General features: G+C 46.3%; 1 protein-coding gene across 1 annotated transcript in view; it reads right to left on the bottom strand.

Annotated features, from left to right (window-relative positions):
• Positions 1-18928, bottom strand: part of AXIN2 (axin 2) — a 63040-nt gene extending 44112 nt beyond the window's left edge. Inside the window, 3 exon segments of the mRNA XM_042453250.1 lie at positions 14943-15697; positions 15699-15907; positions 18883-18928. Coding sequence (XP_042309184.1) covers positions 14943-15697; positions 15699-15767 — 824 coding nt within the window. The 5' untranslated portion in view covers positions 15768-15907; positions 18883-18928.
• Positions 18929-19131: the final 203 nt, after the last annotated feature.

Genomic DNA, 19131 nt, shown 5'->3' on the forward strand with positions numbered 1-19131 from the left:
ACTTTAACCAAAAAATTAAATTAAATTAAATTACAAATCATCAGATGACCATTTTGTTCAAAAGTAAGGAGGAATCTGATTTTCCAAAAATAATTTACAAAACAACAGCTACTACTGCAGCACCAAACCTCATGCACGTTTAACAAAAAAATAAGGTAAATTACCTTGGCCTACTTTTCAAGTGGATACTTTCATTAGCACAAGTATGCATGAAAGGATTACAGCAGTGAAGATGTGTTTCCAGCATCAGATCTCACCTTACCATGAAATGCACAGCAACCTCTGATGTTCTTCATTTGGATTAACTACTAGATCAACATAGTATTACAAATGGAACTTGAAACTAAGGCTTCAGGTATGCTGTGTGCTGGGGAAAGGTGTTGGTTGTTGTGTGCCTTCAAATCCATTTATGGTGACCAGAGGTACCAGGAAGTCTTTGGCTGAGGGTTCCAAAGTCTCTAAAATGCTATCCCAGGATTCCATAGAAGATTGCCATTGGCAGTTAAAGTGGTCATAGTGCTATGGAGGATATGGCATAAGGGCACAGCTGATACTGTTCTGTTGGCATAGTTGTGCGGGCAGCCTTGGACATGTGGATAGTTGTCTCAAGGGCAGCCTTGGTATGCTGGGGCCCTTTCACACTATATAGTTCCAGGATTATTATTCCACTTTACTGCTTGGTGCATCATGTTGGTCAGAAGCACCAGAGGAGTACTCTGGCTGAAAGCTTCAAAGGCCTCTCCCCTCAACTGCCATACCAGAATTCCCCATGATGTGTCATGACAGTTGAAGTGGATTCATAGTGCTATAACTGTGCAGTTGCCAAAGGTTACACAGAGGTTCACTAAGGAAGGTTAAAAAAAAATGTGCATCTCTTAATCAAAGACAAGGACTTTGCATGACAGATCATTCCTATGATTCTTCTTCCAGGTTTCACCAAAAAAATAATAAATGTGTAAGCAGAATTCCACAGGTCTCATCTTCACTTACAGAAAAGAATCTGCTAGGTCTGGCATAGTAGACCCTTCACGTTTCAGGTTAATAACACCCTGAAGTTAAGCATAACTTAGGGAAAGCACTCCTGAGGAAGCAATTTCTTTTTTGGCTGTTAATTAGATAATAATAGTACACCAAGTCCTAAAAAACAAGGCTGAGGCAAGATTGTGGATATGGGGACAAGGTTGGATGTGTTCCATGGGTTACGGCTGTATTTCTAGTCCTACCTGGGACAACCGATTGTATACATGAAGGGGCTGAAGTAAAAGTCAACAGGGTAGCCTACATCAGCCTCCAATTGTCCATCAACAGCAAACTGTTGTGCTGCAACCATTTCCTAGGTTGTTTCACCTTATATGGTGCACCAAAAATGTGGCATGACAGCAGAATTTTAATAGGACTCAAAGCAGAACAATATCCAAGTGCCTCTTTTTAAGGCCCCAACATTTATTTTTATTAATCTAAAGGAAATACTTACACGCTGCTGTCTGTCATTGACATGGAATCATCAGTCAAAAGCATCACTAGATATTTCACTATCCTTCGCAATAGTGGCAGGAGCAAAGACATAACCAGAGTTCACATGGTAAGGGTTTCCAGGATCATTCTCTTGAAGGACCTATGTATGAACAAAATAGGAAGCCAGTTATTCTCAAATGCAGGAAATTGTACATTACAGGGCTAAAGAGCAATTAAATAGTTACTTTAGTACACACAAAACAGACTGCATGACAACCATTCCCATACTAGAAAATAAAGCCTCATCAATTCTCGCAAAGCTCTTGGAAGTGAAATTTATAAGATGGATCACAGTGAGTTTACCTTTTTATATATAAACTACAAACACAGGTAGGTCTACCCCACCCACCACAACAGGTAGGACCTGTGTGCCCTCTCCAGTTGTGGTTGGACTGCTGGCCCCATGCCGCAGACTCAATGGCAATGAGTAAAGGCAAACTCTCCAAACATTCAGATTCGGCAGAGACAACCCTGATTAACCTCTTTCATCCCACTTTTTCAGTGCTTTAAAAGGTCCCCATTTCTTTCTCCTCTTCCCAACTTTCCTCTTTGTCTTCACGCATGTTCCAATTGCTGCCTACTGAATCCAAAGTAGGTTAATTAACCCAATTAACTCATGGGAGGGAAAGGAGGGAGATGGATCTTGCCCTTCCAGTAGATCAGGCAAAAGCAAGTGCTGCAACTTCTCCTAGCTTGTGTCTTCTCCCTCATTAATAAATTTCACCCTCTTGACCACACACTGATGTTGTTAGGCCACATTGTGCCCGTTTTTAATCTGTTAAATGGTGGAGGATATTTAGGAGAAATGAAGTCCAACAACATTGGAGCACCAAGCTCCATCTCTGCTCAGCAACCTCACAGGCTATTTTAAGGTCACCAACTGTTGTACGTTTTATTGAGGAGATTTATCCGCCAGGGTCATTGCTCTGATATTACCTTTATCAGAATAATAAATCTCAACCTAATAGGTTCAGGATACTAAACCTGGGGCACCTCCTAATTCTACTTTAGCTGCACAACAATCCTATAAGGTGGGTGAAGTTGAGAATGAAATGGCCCAGGCCACCCATGGTAGGACTTTAACCTGGGTCTCCCTGGCTCGTTTTTCACAGGCCTGCCTTTAGGTCACTGCTCCCAGGATTTGAAACTGCCTGACAAAAAGGGTGAACCGGCTCACTTTCTCTCACTGGGCCAGCAGGCAAAGATTATTTTAATTCAGACAAGCCACTGGGGTCCTTAAACTGGGTAGTTGCGCAAAGGGATTTAACTGTTGGGGCACCATTAATTTTGTTGTTGTGTGTTTTGATTGTGCACTTTGAATTAGCACTTTGAGCACCATTTCTTTTGTCTGACAGGCAAGGCATGTATTTCATAAATTAAAGATTGGAAAGACTAGTGCAGGCGGGAGACACTGTCTTGCAAAACTACTTAGCACCAATATCTCTACCATAGTTTTTTACAGTGCAATCCTACTTATGTCTACTCAAAGTAAATTCCCATCAACCTCTGTTGGGCTCACTCCCAGATCCCACATAGATGCAGTGGGGGTGGTGAGACTACAAATAACCTTAGCTATATTAAGAATTCCAGCCCATTGTTTCACAGAGGCTACATTTTGAAAAAGCCTGTATAGGATATACATACTCTATTTGCTGTTGTGAGCCTTCAAGTCATTTCTGTCTTATGCAACCTTAAGATAAACCTAACATGGGATTTTCTGGGGCTGAAAGTTGTGGCTCACTAATTGATTTCTCTCAGAGGGTTTCCATAGCCAGCAGGGACTGAATTCTGATCTCCAGAGCTGCAGTCCCATGTCATACCACCTACACCACACTGGCTTTCACTATAATATCTCATAGCACTCCAAAAATTAACATTGCAAAGCAGCAATCCACTTCTTTTCTCTAAGGCCATCTGGCTCTCTAGATGGTCTTCATACTTAATTCCATCAGCCCCACTGCTGGTTATGCTCACTAAGGCTGATGGGAGTTGCAATCCAACATCATCTGGAGGTCACAATTTCTCATCACTAACTAAGACACTGTTTAAGTAAAGCAAGTTCAACAGGGTTCTCTGTCCCTACTTTTCTTCAAAACCTCAAGGAGAAAAAGAACACTGCCTTCCAGTTTGTTCTATTGCCCACTCTTCTAGTTTGGTTAGGATTTCCCTCCAAATACCCAACAAAAATTCCTAAATGTTGGTCCTCATTTGTGAATATCCTTACTTTTGTTCATCTACAGTTAGAGTTGGAATCATGGACCCTCCAGATGGATTGGTTGCAATCCCAGCAGCCTTTATCAACAGGCAGCTCAACTATGTTCCCACCCACTTTCCAGGAGAGTGAAACAAGCAAGCTTTGGACAAATGAGTCACCACAATTAAAAGTCCTGGAACCAATCTTCAATCATGAACTTAACAAATGGCCTTAAAGGCATATGCTTTCTTTACACCTTCAGCCTGTAATGAAAATAATTCTCTGGTCTACTTTACTGGGCTTTCATGAAGGCTAAACAGTGGAGACTTTTAGCCTCCAGTAATGATGAACTGCAACTGTCACCCAGCCTACCCCAGTGAGACTAGCTACACTGTGGGAACTAGATTTCAGCAACACCTGGAGCGCCACAGGTCTTCAACCCTGAACCAGAGCAAATACTTAGAAAAAGTAGTAACTTCAAATCCTCTCAAGTGACCACAGTATTCTAGCATATCCCGACCTCAGTTTAAGAGAGACTATGGCCTGTTACGACAGCCAAAATAAAGCTGCTTCGAGTCACAGTGGAGGTATGGTGTTCAATGATGCATGCGTCCTAAGAGTCCAGAAGCCACACCAAAGCCACACTCCAGTCTTAGGGCTGGAGCATGGCTTTGGTGCGACTTCTGGACTCTTAGGACGCATGCATCATTGAAACACCAAACCTCCACTGTGACTCGAAGCAGCTTTATTTTGGCTGTCTGTAACAGGCCTAAGCATACCAACTGACAGAACTCCCAAGGGTCTATTCTTGACCTCCCCAATTCATTTAAGAGGCATCAGATTTCAAGATCTGTCTCCTATCCTGCAAAGAAAGAAGCACCCTGTGACCACAAGGCACAGCCACGGTAACAACAAAAAGCCAAATAACTGGAGATCCACCTTTTTCCGTGGTTAGGCAGCATCAAAACAAGGTGGAATGTTAAAAAGAATTGTCAGTGTGGTATTTTAGCCACGTTAGTCTGACAATGGGATGGCGTGCGCCATCTATTTCTTCTTTTATTGTATTGAATCAACATGGCAGCATATCCAGAATCCCAAAGGCCCTGTATTACAGTATTCGGATGTTGCTGCCACGCTGGCCCTACCTTATGATGGAGAATAATAAGAGAAACAAGAGGGATGAATGTGCCACATCTGTATTTTATATTCATACTGACATGCCAAACATAACAGCTTGAATGCTAAGTTCAGACAGAGCGTGGCATATGCATCTTTGCAGGACTGGGACACAACTGCTTCTAGCTGAAGACTTCAGAAGATGTGGCTTATGACACAGCACCTTCTCTTAAACATACAGATCCCAACTGTCTGGAATCCAAACTTGGGTTTTTTTTTTTCTTTTCCCCCAGATGTTCCTTATTTAAGCCATCACCACTTATTCCAGATGCCTCCTCCATCAAATAGGATATAGGCACCCCTGTTTCCACATGTGTGCCACTTCCATTGATTCGCAATCCACAAGAAGAGAAATCACAGAGACCAGACCACATCCCTCATTCTCAAGAAATCCACTTTGGCAACCCCGTTCAAGCCAGGGCCTCCTGTTGCCTGCTGTTCAATTTTAAGAGAGTCACTTGCTTAGAGTCACTGCCAGCAACTTGGGAGGCGGGGAAGAAGGAGGAAGAGTCTTTCTTTAAGGCCAAAACATAGGGAGAAGATTTAAGGGGGGGAAGAGAAAGGGGGGAACCACTTGCAGAGAGCGCAAAGCTTGATTTAAGTGAGCAGCCTGGCAGTCTTAATGAAAGCAGCACTTCCCCTACCATAGTATTCTAGTCTCTTTGTTTCCATTTGCCCTGGTTACCCACTTTCGACCTCTTCAGTAGTCTCTACTCAGTTCTCTCACAAACAAGGCGTCCTCCCCCTCTTTCCCTTTGCTCACCCCCTGCGTGCCGCATTCCTCCATTTCACTGGCAAGGGGGAAAAAATGAGCCACTGCAAAGGCTTAAGAGAGAAAGGACTTTTGGGGAGGGGGAAGGAAAGGAGATGGAAGGGAGAGGCAAGCAAGAGGCGGGCAGCCCCTCTTCAAGTTATGATGGCAAACAGCATGACTGAAGTCTCTAGGCCTCTGTCTCAAGCTGACCTTTGCAGGAGGCCAGGCTGCCAAGGAGTCAGGTATTTAAGCACAGCTGGATCACATTCTTTTCTAACACACAAAGTATTTCAGTGGGAGATCAAGACATTCAAAAGATGATGGGGGTGGAGGGAGGGGTATGGAGAAAGAGGAACTGCAGATAGCAAAGAGCAAGAGAAGAACAAAAAAGAAAGATTTTTGGGTTAGGGCAGGCCCATTGTTTCCAACTGAAAAGTTGCTTTACCAGAAAAGTGGGGAGTCCAACTAGGATAACAGAATAATAACATAACAAAACAACAACAACATAAAGGATGTTACAGTATCCCTTCCTGGTAAATCAATTTACATTGTACAGTTCCAATGGCATTCTTAAAGGCTAAATACTCTCAAACACCAGCTTCCATCTGATCTTGAAGCTAACCAGGATCGGCCTGGTTTGTACTTGGTGAGAAACCACCACAGGAATATCAGGTGAAGTGGGCTGCATTTCAGAGGAAAGAACTGGCAAACCACCTCTGAAAATTCCTTCTCTAAAAAAACGATTGAATTCATGGGGTTGCCATAAGTTGACAAGGGACTCAGGACATATATACACACAATGGCATTCTTTAGACTCCTGCTCCTTCTGAGTTTTTCAAGGAAGGGGGGGGGGGAGAGAGAAAAGGTTGAGTCTTTACTTTTTATTACTCTCCTTGAAACTGTTTCATGTCCTGCTTTAACAAAACCCAGGCCCACGAGGCTTATTGTTGTAAGGTATCTGGTTTCAAGATGCTCACCATCTGTACAGAACCAGCCATGCTCTTTAAATGGATCTTGCAAGCCTGTGTTTTTTTAAGTGCCTCCTCCAGTGCTAGGGGTGATGGAGGAGAAGTTCTTTCAAAAGTTTTAAGTTGGGGTGGGCCATCTGTGGCCTCTAAGAGCCCTTTCATTTTGTATTATTTGGGTATTGATTCTATTTTAGTTGTGGTAGTGCATCCTATGGCTTCTGGAATGCAGGAAGGCACTAGAGAAGCTTGGTGGAAGATTTCTACAATATCCCTCCCTAAACTGAAAACTCAAGGCTTCCATAGGATGCAGCCATGGCAGTTAAAGTAGAATCGTGTACTATAACTTTTTAATGTGAAAGGACCCTCATTGGCTTAGAAGTCCCATCAGTCCCTGGCCACAGGTAAGTGGGGGATGATGGGAGTTGTCATCCACAATACGAGATTTTTTGTGGTTTTTGGGCTATGTGTAGGGTTGCCATAATGGAGGCCCTCCGAACCGGGACAAATGTGTGACCAGGTTTGAAATGTAGGACTTTTTTTTATTTCCTGGCTAGGAAATTTTTAAAAAGTCCTACATTTTCCAACCTGTCCTCCTCCTTCTCCTCCCGGCTTCGGAGGACGCCTAGGCCGGCTCCCAGGCCGGGAAGGGGCGGGGAAGCTTGGGCATCGCGGCGCTGCCGCGGTGCCAGGCTTCCTCCCCCTCCTCCCGGCCTGAGAGGAGCCTAGGCCGGCTCTCAGGCCGGGAAGGGCCGGGGAAGCTTGGCATCGCGGCGTTGCCGCGGTGCCAGGCTTCCTCCGCCTCCTCCCGGCCTGAGAGGGGCCTAGGCCGGCTCTCAGGCCGGGGGGGCGCGGGGAAGCTTGGCATCACACGATTGCCGCGGTGCCAGGCTTCCTCCCCTCCTCCCGGCCTGAGAGGGAACCTAGGCTGGCTCTCAGCCGGGAAGGGCGGGGGAAGCTTGGCATTGCGGCGATTGCTGCGGTGCCAGGCTTCCTCCCCCTCCTCCAGGCCTGAGAGGGACCTAGGCTAGCCTCCAGCCGGGGGACGTTGGCATCGCGGCGATCGCCGCGTGCCAGGCTTCCTCCCCCTCCCCCGGCCTGAGAGGGAGCCTAGCTGGCTCTCAGGCCGGGAAGGGCGGGGGGAAGCTTGGCATCGCGGCGATTGCCGCGGTGCCAGGCTTCCCCCCTCCTCCGGCTGAGAGGGAGCCTAGGCTGGCTCTCAGCCGGGAAGGGCGGGGGGAGCTTGGCACCGGCGATCGCCGCGTGCCAGGCTTCTTCCCCCTCCTCCAGGCCTGAGAGGGAGCCTAGGCTGGCTCTCAGGCCGGGAAGGGCGGGGGGAAGCTTTGCATCACGGCGATCGCCGCGGTGCCAGGCTTCCTCCCCCTCCTCCCGGCCTAAGAGGGAGCCTAGGCTGGCTCTCAGGCCGGGAAGGGCGGGGGGAAGCTTGGCATCGCGGCGATTGCCGCGGTGCCAGGCTTCCTCCCCCTCCTCCCGGCCTGAGAGGGAGGCTAGGCTGGCTCTCAGCGGGAAGGCGGGGGGAGCTTGGCATCGCGGCGATCGCCGCGGTGCCAGGCTTCCTCCCCCTCCTCCCGGCCTGAGGGGCTAGGCCGCCTCCCAGGGGGATAAGGCGGAGGCTGTTCCTAATCGCGGCGATCGCCGCGGTGGGAAGCGGCCTCCTCTCCCTCCCGGCCTGAGGAGAAGCCTCGGCCGGCTCCCAGGCCGGGAAGGAGGCGGGGGCCGCCCCTCATCGCTGCGATGGCCGCGGTGGGAAGCGGCCTCCTCCTCCTCCCTGGCCTCGCGGAGGCCTTGGAGGCCCCGCGGCCGGAGCTCCGAGCGCGGAGGCGCCTCAAAGGCCTCGCTGGGGCCCGGGAGGGAGCGTCTCCGCGGCTGGAGCTCCAACCGCGGAGAGCCTTCCCAGGCCTCAGCAAGGCTTGGAGCCGCCGCGGGGGCCCGGTGGCTGCCGTGGGCGGGGCCGTCCCGGTTTGGGCGCCAAACCGGACCGGGACCGGGACGCAACCGCTCAAACCGGGACTGTCCCGCCGGGGGGCGGGATATGGCAACCCTAGCTATGTGGCCATGTTCTGAATTCCTGATGTTTTGCCTGCATCTATGGCTGGCATCTTCATTTAATCTCCTTTGCTCTTACTCATACTACCTTCCTTGTCACACTGTTCAACGCTATTTTCATGATCTTCAATCTGTTAAATCTAACCACTTGGTCCGATCCTGGATTCATCTCTTTCTTCCCTAAATCTTGGGGATTCTGCTGACTCAGCAAACGTCTTAATTTAACTCCACTCTTTCCGACTCTTGACCGCTTTGCCCTGCCTCTGTATGCACCTTCTTCCTCTAAGACTAGGCCTCAGCCTGGCTTACTCCCATGTTAAGTTTCTCCGGTCTGCTCTAGAGCGGCTGATGTCTTTGGAGAAAGTCCAAACAGTGGGTTTGGTTTTATCTTTGATTCTTCTCTGTCCTGTATCCCTCAGATCCAGACCCCAGCCAAGGCTTGTAGATTCTTTTTATACAATATTGCCAAAATCCGACCATATCTCTCGGCCCTCTACTGCAAGATCCTGGTCCTGCCCTGTGGTCTCACGACTTGATTACTGTAACGTCCTCCTGGCTGGGCTTCCTTTTCTCACCTCCGTCCTTTATCTCTGTCCAGCATTCAGCTGCACGCATTATCACACATCCGCCCACCGCTGTGACCATATCTCTCCTGTGTTGGCATCCCTTCACTGGCTCCCCCTCCCTTTCTGCATTCAGTATAAGCTCCTGCTGTCTACGTTTAAAGCCCTCCATGGGCTGGCCTCCTCTACTTATCAGACCTTATTTCTCCTCACCTTCCCACTCGGGCCTCCGCTCTGGTAGTCAAGGTCTGCCTGTCCCAGCCCAGGATTTCCTCTGCCCCATCTCGGATTCTCCCTTTTCACTCGCTGCCCCTCACTCCTGAACCTTCTTCCCCCGCGAGCAAGAGCCATCACTTCTTTAACCAGCTTCAAAAACGGAGTTGAAGACCATCCTGTTCAGGGCAGCGTTCCCAGGCATTGCATAATTGTTTCATGCTTGATGTTCTTTTGTTGTCTGTTTTATTGAATCATTCCCTGTATTGCTATGTTTTTTACATGTATATCCTACTAGAGAGGCCCCTTCCTACCACCACTCTCTTTTTGTCGGTCTTTTTAGTTGTAAGCCTGAGGGCAGGGAACGGTCCAATTAAAAGATTCTATGTACAGCGCTGTGTAAATTTACAGCGCTTATAAATAAAAAAGTTAATAATTAATAATAATAATAATAATAATAATAATAAACATCAGAAATAAATTCTTCCAGAACATGGCCATACAGCCCCAAAACCCCACAAAAAACTATGAATGCCGGCTGTGAAAGCCTTCGACTTCACAATACCTGGGGGGCCAGACGTTGTCAGGTTCTATTGAACAGTCTCACTTTAGACCGTTGGTTCCCACCCTCTGGCCCTCTAGATGCTTTGGAATTCAACTTCTATACCCCATCATCATTGGCCATGCTGGTAGGGGCTTCTGGGAATTGATGTGCAGTTGGAGGGTCTTGGTTGAAAACCCTTGATTTGGAGAGTTAATCCACTCAAGCTAGTCTGAACTCCAAAAGTACTGCACCAAAGTTCAATGCATTTACAACCACCTCAAACTAGACCACAGAAACTCAAAACTCCAGGAATTGCTCAGGCATTTTAACTCACAAAATAATTCTTTAAAAAAGAACTTGGACTAAATAGGCGGAGAGGAATATTTGCCTACAATCATATAGTTAAATAATAGATTTCTTTTTTTTAAAAAAAATGTCCAGTTTGCCCTCTTAAAAACCGAAAATCCCTACATGCATTAAGTAAACCAATTAGGGATGTTTTCATAGTTACTTCAAAAAAAAGAAGAGAGAGGGAAGGAGATCTTGACCACGCTACAACCTTAATTGTAGCCAGATGCTATCAAGTTGCTTTCAAGGAGTTTTCATTTCTGGGCAAAGCAGTGGTCTCCAATATAAGTTTCTGCAGGCAGTCAGGCACTTTGAAAAGCAAGCACCACCACCTTAAGACTCAGAACTGGGAAATGTTTTCAGCTGTCAGGTAGGAATTGCTCTTCAGCTTCAAAAGAGAACCTCTTATCGTGATAAAGTGACACTTAGTGTGTCATTCCCTGCCCTATGTTAGGGAAAAGATCTGTATCACAAAGCAAGCAAAAGGAACTCATCTTTTTTTTGGGGGGGGGGGGTTGGTGGTACAAGAAGCAGGACCATTTAAAGAATTTTCCTCCCTCTTTTTTTCTCTCTCTTTTTTCTTCACACTCCATTTAGCATCAATTCCCCCATCCCTGCAAAGGCCTCAGACCTTCATTTTCAAGCAGACTACTGGAACCTATTTGGGAGCCCAGAGGGTAAGTCTGCAAACAACCAAGTATGTTTCACTTCAGTGTAACTGAAATCAGGGTGGATTTGTGGAGGGATGGGAGAGCAAGATGGCATTCTATGGGTGAGACACCTGTTTTGAGGTGCAAAACCTGAAACCTCAAGGTAGCTCAGAGTGTAACAAGAAACCGGGAACTCTGGTTCTCTGCCATATAAGCATAGTTCATCTGAATGTGCAGTCTCTTCTCTTATGTATGCTTTCTATGAGGAACACTAATGGGCATTGGTTGTTGCCTTCAAGTCATTTTGGACTTATGGCAACCCTAAGGCAAACTATCATTCTTGGTTTTCTTGGCAGAGATGGACTGTGTCTTTTTGCTATCCTGAGAGGGTGTGACTTGCCCAAGGGTGAATGAATGAACATTGTATGTCGGTAGTATTTGCAACACTGTTCTGAAATAAGTATGTAGTTGGCCTCACACTGCTCTCAAAAGAGATGAGAAGTGATGCATGTGTGGGCAAGTGCGTGTGTGCCTAAGGAAGCAGTATTAAAGGGTATGTGCAGATACATTATCCCTTCCTGCCTCTTAGTAATGACACAATTTCACTTTTGAAAAATTGAAGTTTAAGGGGTTCCAGCAATTTGATTAAAAATAAGTGCCAATCAGCAAAATCCTCTGAGGCTGTGGAATGCTGCCTCTTAGACATGACTTACTGAGTGGCAAGGCCTGGTTCACAACAGAACTGAGCATGTAGCAAAGAGGTCTGTCTAACAGGCTACTGTGATGTAACACCGAACTATAAGGGACAGTTGTGTCCGCATGACACTCTGCACTGATACACTTAGGAGCCAATGTAAACAAACTTTTTAATTCTCCTTTTAAGAAGCTCAGCACAATAAAAGTGAAACAGCTTAAAGATCTTCATACCAGAGAAGTCATTAACACATACTTGTAGTCCTTTGAGAGAGGAAAAGATAGCTAAACTCAGCCTAAGTATCCCTCTTGCCTCAGGACGCCAGCCTTCTCCAAAGATATACAAATATACATTAAACCCACAAACTGGATGGGAAGGGGAAAGAAAGGGCGCTTGCTATCTTAACCTTGCACTTCAGCTGAAGCCTTGAACCAGAAGAAAAAGGGGGAAAAAACAGATATAAACTGTTACCCTCCACAGCCGGCTAGAAACTTGACATGCAGGACAAAACTCTACATTTGAGTGGAGAAATTTTCATTACTTCCAAGTGTGGTTGAATGAAGATGGAAAACTACAAAGGCACTCACATGCCAACTTCTACTACTAGCTGAAGGGAGACTCTTCTACACAGAAAACAAAAATACTGAATCTTTTAAGTATCTGGTGGCCTCTGGTTGAGAAAGTGGTTTCTCAGCTAGTTCCCTTAGGCTACATATACTGTAGCTGTGAGTTCCTAGTGTGGATGGTGATTATTACTACTGAGTACAGTGCTTCTAACTAGCAAGGTGTTCAACAATCTTTATTGAGGTCACACCTACAACCAATTGGCACAGTCTTCCTCCCACCTGAGGGCAGAGGAACTGAGCCTGAGAACCCTCTGGCTTGCCAGAAGACCACACAACTAGACCATGGCATCAGTTGGCAATAGAGCCCAGCTCTCTGTTCACTCAAACACAAGAACCACTGTGATGGGAGGACCAAAGCAGAAAAATCAAACTCGTGCCTCACTGGAGAACAGCACACAGCAAACCACATATTTGCTTCACGTGAAAGTCATAGTATTTTCAACATAAAACTATCAACACACTCCTGACCAAAGATGCACACTAGAGATGTTGCTGTAGGTTCAAACGAAGTTCTCTAAACTGCAGGTAGTTTCCTATTTTAGAAGCACCAACATGGCAGAACAGTAAAATCCATGCCTTCTAGCATTCCTATGCCAACAGAACTTGCAAGTGCCAATGCCTTCTACAACTTTATCTCAACTTAGGAAGTGTGTTGTGTGTATATTGATCTAGATTTTAGCTGTGAATAACAGCAAATGCAGATGTCAGCCTTCTGTAGCTGCTATAGCTCAAGACTTCTGAGACCCCACAAGAAAAGTTACATGTTAGGGCTTCAGCATACAGAAATTCCCCTTCTACCAGGGAAAATGATGTGACTATAATGGGACAATCTGGGCTTTTTAAAAAACAAAAACAAACCAAGCATTCCCTTCCCTACCACCAGAGATGAAGCAAACAGGTAACACACACTGATGTCATTTACACAGGCAACAACTGGAAGAAGCTCCTTACATATTTGGAGCCCCTCCAGATTTGCACTGATGTGAATGAAAGCTGCATTTGAGCCAGCTGTCTTTCCAATTCTGGGGGGGGGGGGGACAGGGAGACCACAAACACGGCTGTTTTTCTGAAAGGACAAGCAAGAAACAGAACAGATGCAGTTCAGAAACTCTCCTCTTAGAGGCAGGCCATAGTTGAAACAAGCTGAAAACAGAAGAGATGCCTGAAGTCCTTTGAAGCCCATGAATCACAGAAACACTCACAAAAATTCCTGTAAACCAGATGTCAAATACTTACCAGATTGAGAAAGAAACTCCCCAAGCAAGACAGAATACACACAACAGAGGGAGACAGAGCAGGTCCTTCTGCTCTACAGATTCTTGTTCAACCAATTTCCATTATGAAGGGGGAAAGGGAGGGGGGAAAGAGAATAAGGTGTCAGAAGATTATGCCACTCATCCTGATTAACAGAGAGACAGAGTGAGAATGGATATGATGATGATGATGCCTCTTTTGTGAGAACTGCTCTTGCCCACTTTCAGCAGGCAACCAAATTCAATCAAAGCTAGGGCATATATCACTTCCCTGGAGTTTCCAAGGACTAGGTACAAAGCCACTGTCTAAGTATATTTAAATTCCATTCATGGGGAAGAGTAGAAACTTCACACAGAAGAGGACCCCAGGTTGAGACTCCCACACTAGTTAGGTATACAAAAGACCCACACACAGACCTGAAATCATGACAAGGTACCCCCTATTAGAGTAGACACTAGATGGACCAAGTATCTGACTTCACACAAGACAAAGTTCAATAACATAGCTGTTTTAGTCTGAAGAATCAGTATGTAGCGAGATCTTGTAGCACTTTTGAGACTAACTGAAAGAAAGAAGCTGGCAGAATGAGCTTTCATAGACTAAAGTCTACTTCCTCAGATACAACCTCATTCTGCCAGCTTCTTTCTTTCGATTCATCTCAAAGGAGCAACAAGATCTCTCTACACACTGATCCATACAAGACAGTTTCTTATGAAGTTAGCATACCCATTCTCCCACTTGACAGGTAGAACACTACCTCTAATGACAATTTTTTGGCACATGGTACTCAACTATAGCAAATATTTTTTAAAATCGTGCATGTATTGTCCATGTACATGGTCTCCTTCTTAGTCTCTAGGCTTGTTCACATAGGTTACAACAATAAGAATATGGATTATTATTATTATTATTTTTGTTACACCATCATAATTGCTTCCCAATTTCTACATGTAATCCACTTATTTCAACACTAGTTGAGGATGAAGCTGGCAAACTCGTATTTCATTACTCATTCACATGCCTAGATGGTGCTCTTCCCAGTTCCTCTTAATGTGGTTTAAAGTGGTAACAATTAACGCATGTCTCAAAGAACAAGAGTTGCTTTGAAGTTCTTTTTTGATGTCTCAGAGAGCTTTAGGAACTGGTGGGCCTTAAGAGCCACAATGTACTGTCTTCTTTATTAGGGAAAAACACAGCCTTCCCCTCAAGCCAGAAATATGCGCCAATATTTTAAGGATGATTAAAACAAAAAGTAGCTTTGCCAAAGCCTACTCACAACAAGCACACAACATTTGTTGGACGAGCTCACAGCCTGAGCTTTGCAAGACTTTCTATGGAGCAAGAGACTTTTAAAAGTTATTGAAAACTAGCTTCCTTACCTGAACCCATTCTCCACAGTTTCTGTAGCTCGGACACTTGCTGTAGCCCTCAATGTCTTGCTGGACAACCCAAGTACGGATGGCAAAAGTTTGTTTTTAAAATCAGCACAGCTCCATTCCTCTTCTTCATTCAAGGTAGGGAGATAGCCACAGTCAACTTTTAAACTCCCCAGTCCATTGCTGTTCATATAAGCAGGATTTTCTCCCCCACTCCTTACATATTCGAGGTATATATCAGAAGTCAAAAACATCTGGTAAGCATTTTCCTCCATCACAGTCTGGATCTCAGTTTGTGCCTGATCAAACATTACAGAATCTATCTGTTGCTTCTTAATACTATCCCTTATGTAGGTCTTGGTGGCAGGCTTGAGTTGCTTGGAGACAATGCTGTTGTTCTCAATGTACCTTTTATATATAGCTTTGGCGACTCTTAAAGTTTTGGTATCCTTAAGGTCCATCTGCCTGAAGCCATTGCAGGCAAACCAGAAGTCTAAAGTATCCACACATTTCTCCCTTTCCAGGAAGGTCCGGAAGAGATAGGCACCATCTTGATCTCCCAGCAAGGAATGCAAGGATTTGTTCCATCGCGCAAGAGGGGAATCTGGAGATGCACTGCCTTCTGGCTCCCCCAGACCATCCTCATTCCTCCTTGGCGTGGAAGAAACTGACATGGCCTTGAAGCTTTGGTTTTTCACAAGAAACAAACTGGCAGCCAGGTGGCATGGTGTTTCTCCTTCTTCCCCTGGTACAGGGGGGGCGTGGGGCATCTTCTCTGAAGCTGCTACTGGGGTCTGGAAGGTGAGTCAGCAAGGCTGCACTGCTCATGGTTCCTTCTGGAGTTCCTTCTGGCAGGGCTTTTTTCCCCTCCTTTCTTTTTAAGTTCCTCAGTAATCTGTGTGTGTGCCTCTCTCTCCCTCTCTCTCTCTCCTTTCTCAAGTCAGCAGGGGATCCTCTGAGTCTTCTCTCTTGAAGAAAAAAAAAGAAGAGGGGGGGAAGTATTGATCTAATCAAAACCAGATCCGCCCAACATCAAAGACAAAAAGTAAACAGGCTTTTCAACTCTTCACATTAAAATAAAGAGGCAACCGCAGCTATCTGCAGCACTAATCAAAAGTATCAGATATGCTTTTTCAAAGGGAAAGACTGAACTCTGGGCACACTTTTAACTTTGGTGTGGAGTGAGCAAATGGTAGGGGGAAGGGACTAGAAACAACACACACACACACACACACAACAACCCCGAACCCTTCATTATTGCATTGCCTATAAAAATCAGAACATGCAAAAGCACACCACCTTGAACTTTTCCCTCCTCCTCCTTGGGATAACATCTGAGAAGGCCCAGGAATAAATCTTGGATCTCTATACTGTGAAACCCATTTTGCACCCCTTTCTTTCCCCCCCCCCCAAAAAAAATCTTGCAAGTTTTGTTTCCCTCCCTTCCTCCCTCTTCTCTTTGGTAGATAACTCAAGGCAGAGAACAAAACGTGCTTCCCTCAGCATCTGGTTTCCATTTCTCCCCCCACCCCCTCCACCAACTTCTTCAACTTTGAGATTATGATCACCAGAAACCCTTCTAAGCACAATCAACACTGGATGCTCCCCTGAAACTGTACATTGAGAAATGATGTCAAAGAAAATGTGAAGAGAGAGAATGCATCTTGGCCGGAATGTTGTTTTGGAACCAGGTCCAATTCCTTTCTAATCCACGGCCGACCACCTTCAAAGAAGCCCATGGCTTTGGAAAGAAAAATCTATGGAATCCATAAACGATTTGCACATTAAACATCTGCATGTTTAAAAACTTCCTCCCACTGGAAGTAAAAAGTAGGGAGCCCTCCCTACTGCCCACCCTACCTCTACTCCTCATGCTCTTTTACTTTTTAATGTAGCCACTTTCCACCATTAAGGTTTTGAGAGGTTTGCGGTGCTCCCATGGGCTCACACAGCCAAGAGAGGGCTTCCAAAGTTCTCTGCACACACTTTACAAGGCAGTCAGCAAAATCCAGTCCAATTTTTTGAAACAGAGATGATCTACCAAACACGCAAAGAGTTCAAAACTCATCTGTCGGAAGAACTGTGCAACTCCCTTCTGGCATCTCCACCAACATCTCAAGGGAGAGACAGCCCAAGGCAGAGCTGAAGACCAAACATGTACAAGGGGAATATGCTTACAGACGGACAGCACTTTGGTACAGAGTTGAGGCTGGAAAAGCTTTAAGGAGAAGGTGATGATGGTGGAGGGGAAGAAGAAGGAGGAGGAGGAGGAGACGAGAAAGAAGAAGAGAAAGATGATGATGATGTTGGAGGAGAAGAAGGAGGAGGTGATGACGGTGGAGAAGAGGAAGAAGAAGATGAAGATGATGATGGAGGAGAAGATGATGATGGAGAGGAAGAGGAAGACGAAGAAGAAGATGATGATGATGATGATGATGGAGGAGGAGGAGAAGGGGAAGAAGATGATGATGGAGGAAAAGAGGAAGAAGATGATGATGGAGGAGAATAAGGTGAAGAAGTGGAGGAGGAGGAGGATGGAGGATGAAGGGGAGAAGGAGCAAAGGCTGCTCCCCTGTCCTGTACCTGGAGCAGACCTTGCCAGAGGTCTGGCTGTCCTTTCCTCCCAGCCTCAGAGCAAGGAAGGCTCCCATCCCAGAGAGAGAAGGCGGGGGGGGGGGGAGGAGAGGCGGATTAAAAAGAAAAGAAAAGAAAGAAGAAACTCGAGTCTAGGTCAGGCATCCTGCCTCCAAAGTCTGAGCCTTAAAGACATAAAATAAAAAGGTCTTTCTTTAAATTATATATTAAAAAGATCTCCAGAAATGGCGACCGACTTGAAGGAAGGGATGTGCGAGGAGAGAGAGAGGGAGAGAGGTTTCAGGAAGGAAGGAAGGAAGGAAGGAAGGGGGGAGAGAAAAAAGAAAAGAACCGGGAAAAGAAGAAGAAGAAGAGGGGGGGCAAAGAAGTCTTAGAAAAACCAGTTGCTTCCCCGAAGTAAGCCCTGAAGGGAGCTGAGGAGGGGGGAGGGAAGGGGGGAGAGAGAAAAGAGAAAAAGGGAGGAAGGGGAAAGGAACATTAAAAAGGGAGGGAGAGATCTATACACAGTGTCTGCATCCTACCTGCAGATCCCAACACACTTGTCTGTGTGTACACACACCCCAGACACACACACACCGCCTCCTCCCTTCCAAGGCAAGGGTGCCAGGGGGGCTTTGGATGGGGAAGGGGAGCCTGGGGTTTGTAGTCCGGGGGTGAGAGGGTCCCGATCCTTCCCTAGATGCCTCTCAGACATTCACAGACACACGCACAAGAGTTGGGGGGGGGGTTGTGGTTCTGCTGGCCCTGCTGCATCCCTACCTTCCCCCGCTCCTTGCCGCTTCTCTTCCTCCTTCTCCTTCCCCGGCTGGGCTGGCTCCTAACTAACACATAAATAGCTTTCCTTAACAACTTCAAAGCTCCAGCCAAGAGGACATCAAAGCGATCCGGGAGAAAAAAGGGGGGAAGGAGGGAGGGAAGGAAGGAGGGAGGGAGGGAGGAGGAGCAGAGCACACACATTCTTTCCCAACTTACCCTTGATCACATCCAGGAGTTTTTTCCTTTTCCTTTCTTTTTGGGGAGAAGAGGGGGGGATCCTCTCTCTTTCCAGCCCCCTCCCTCCAAGGGACTGCCTTAAAAAGGATATACAGTATATATATATTTTCCTAATGCTCCAGAGCAGCCCTCTCCTCTCCTTCCTCTCCTCCTCCCTCTGCTTTGCTACAGCAAAGGGGGCCAAGGAATGCTGTGCCTGCTGCTGCTGCCTGCGCCGGTCCCCCCCTGCCAGCCTTTCATCCTCTTTCTCTCGCAAGCTTTGCACTAGAAGGGCCTGGGAGGGCTGGGCTGCTTTTGGGGGAGAAGCAATATATATATGGAAGGAGGGGAGGCTAAGGCACAAAAATGTACCCACGAGTTCCGTGTGATCCTTTGCTTGCCTCCTGCTTCTGCTTCAGTCCAAAAGAGAGGAGAGAAGAAGAGGCGGATGTGTACACACACACACACACACACACACACACAAAATATGTGTGTGTGTGTGTGTGAAGGGGGAAAGAACAAGGGTGTGTGTGTGTGTGTATATATATATATATATAATCCAAAGCCCTGCTCTGTCCTTCCCTCCCTTCTGCCCCTTCTCCTTCCTCCTCTTCCCCCCTCCTTT

This window comes from Sceloporus undulatus, chromosome 2 (genome assembly GCF_019175285.1).
Source record: "Sceloporus undulatus isolate JIND9_A2432 ecotype Alabama chromosome 2, SceUnd_v1.1, whole genome shotgun sequence".
Lineage (NCBI taxonomy): Eukaryota > Metazoa > Chordata > Lepidosauria > Squamata > Phrynosomatidae > Sceloporus > Sceloporus undulatus.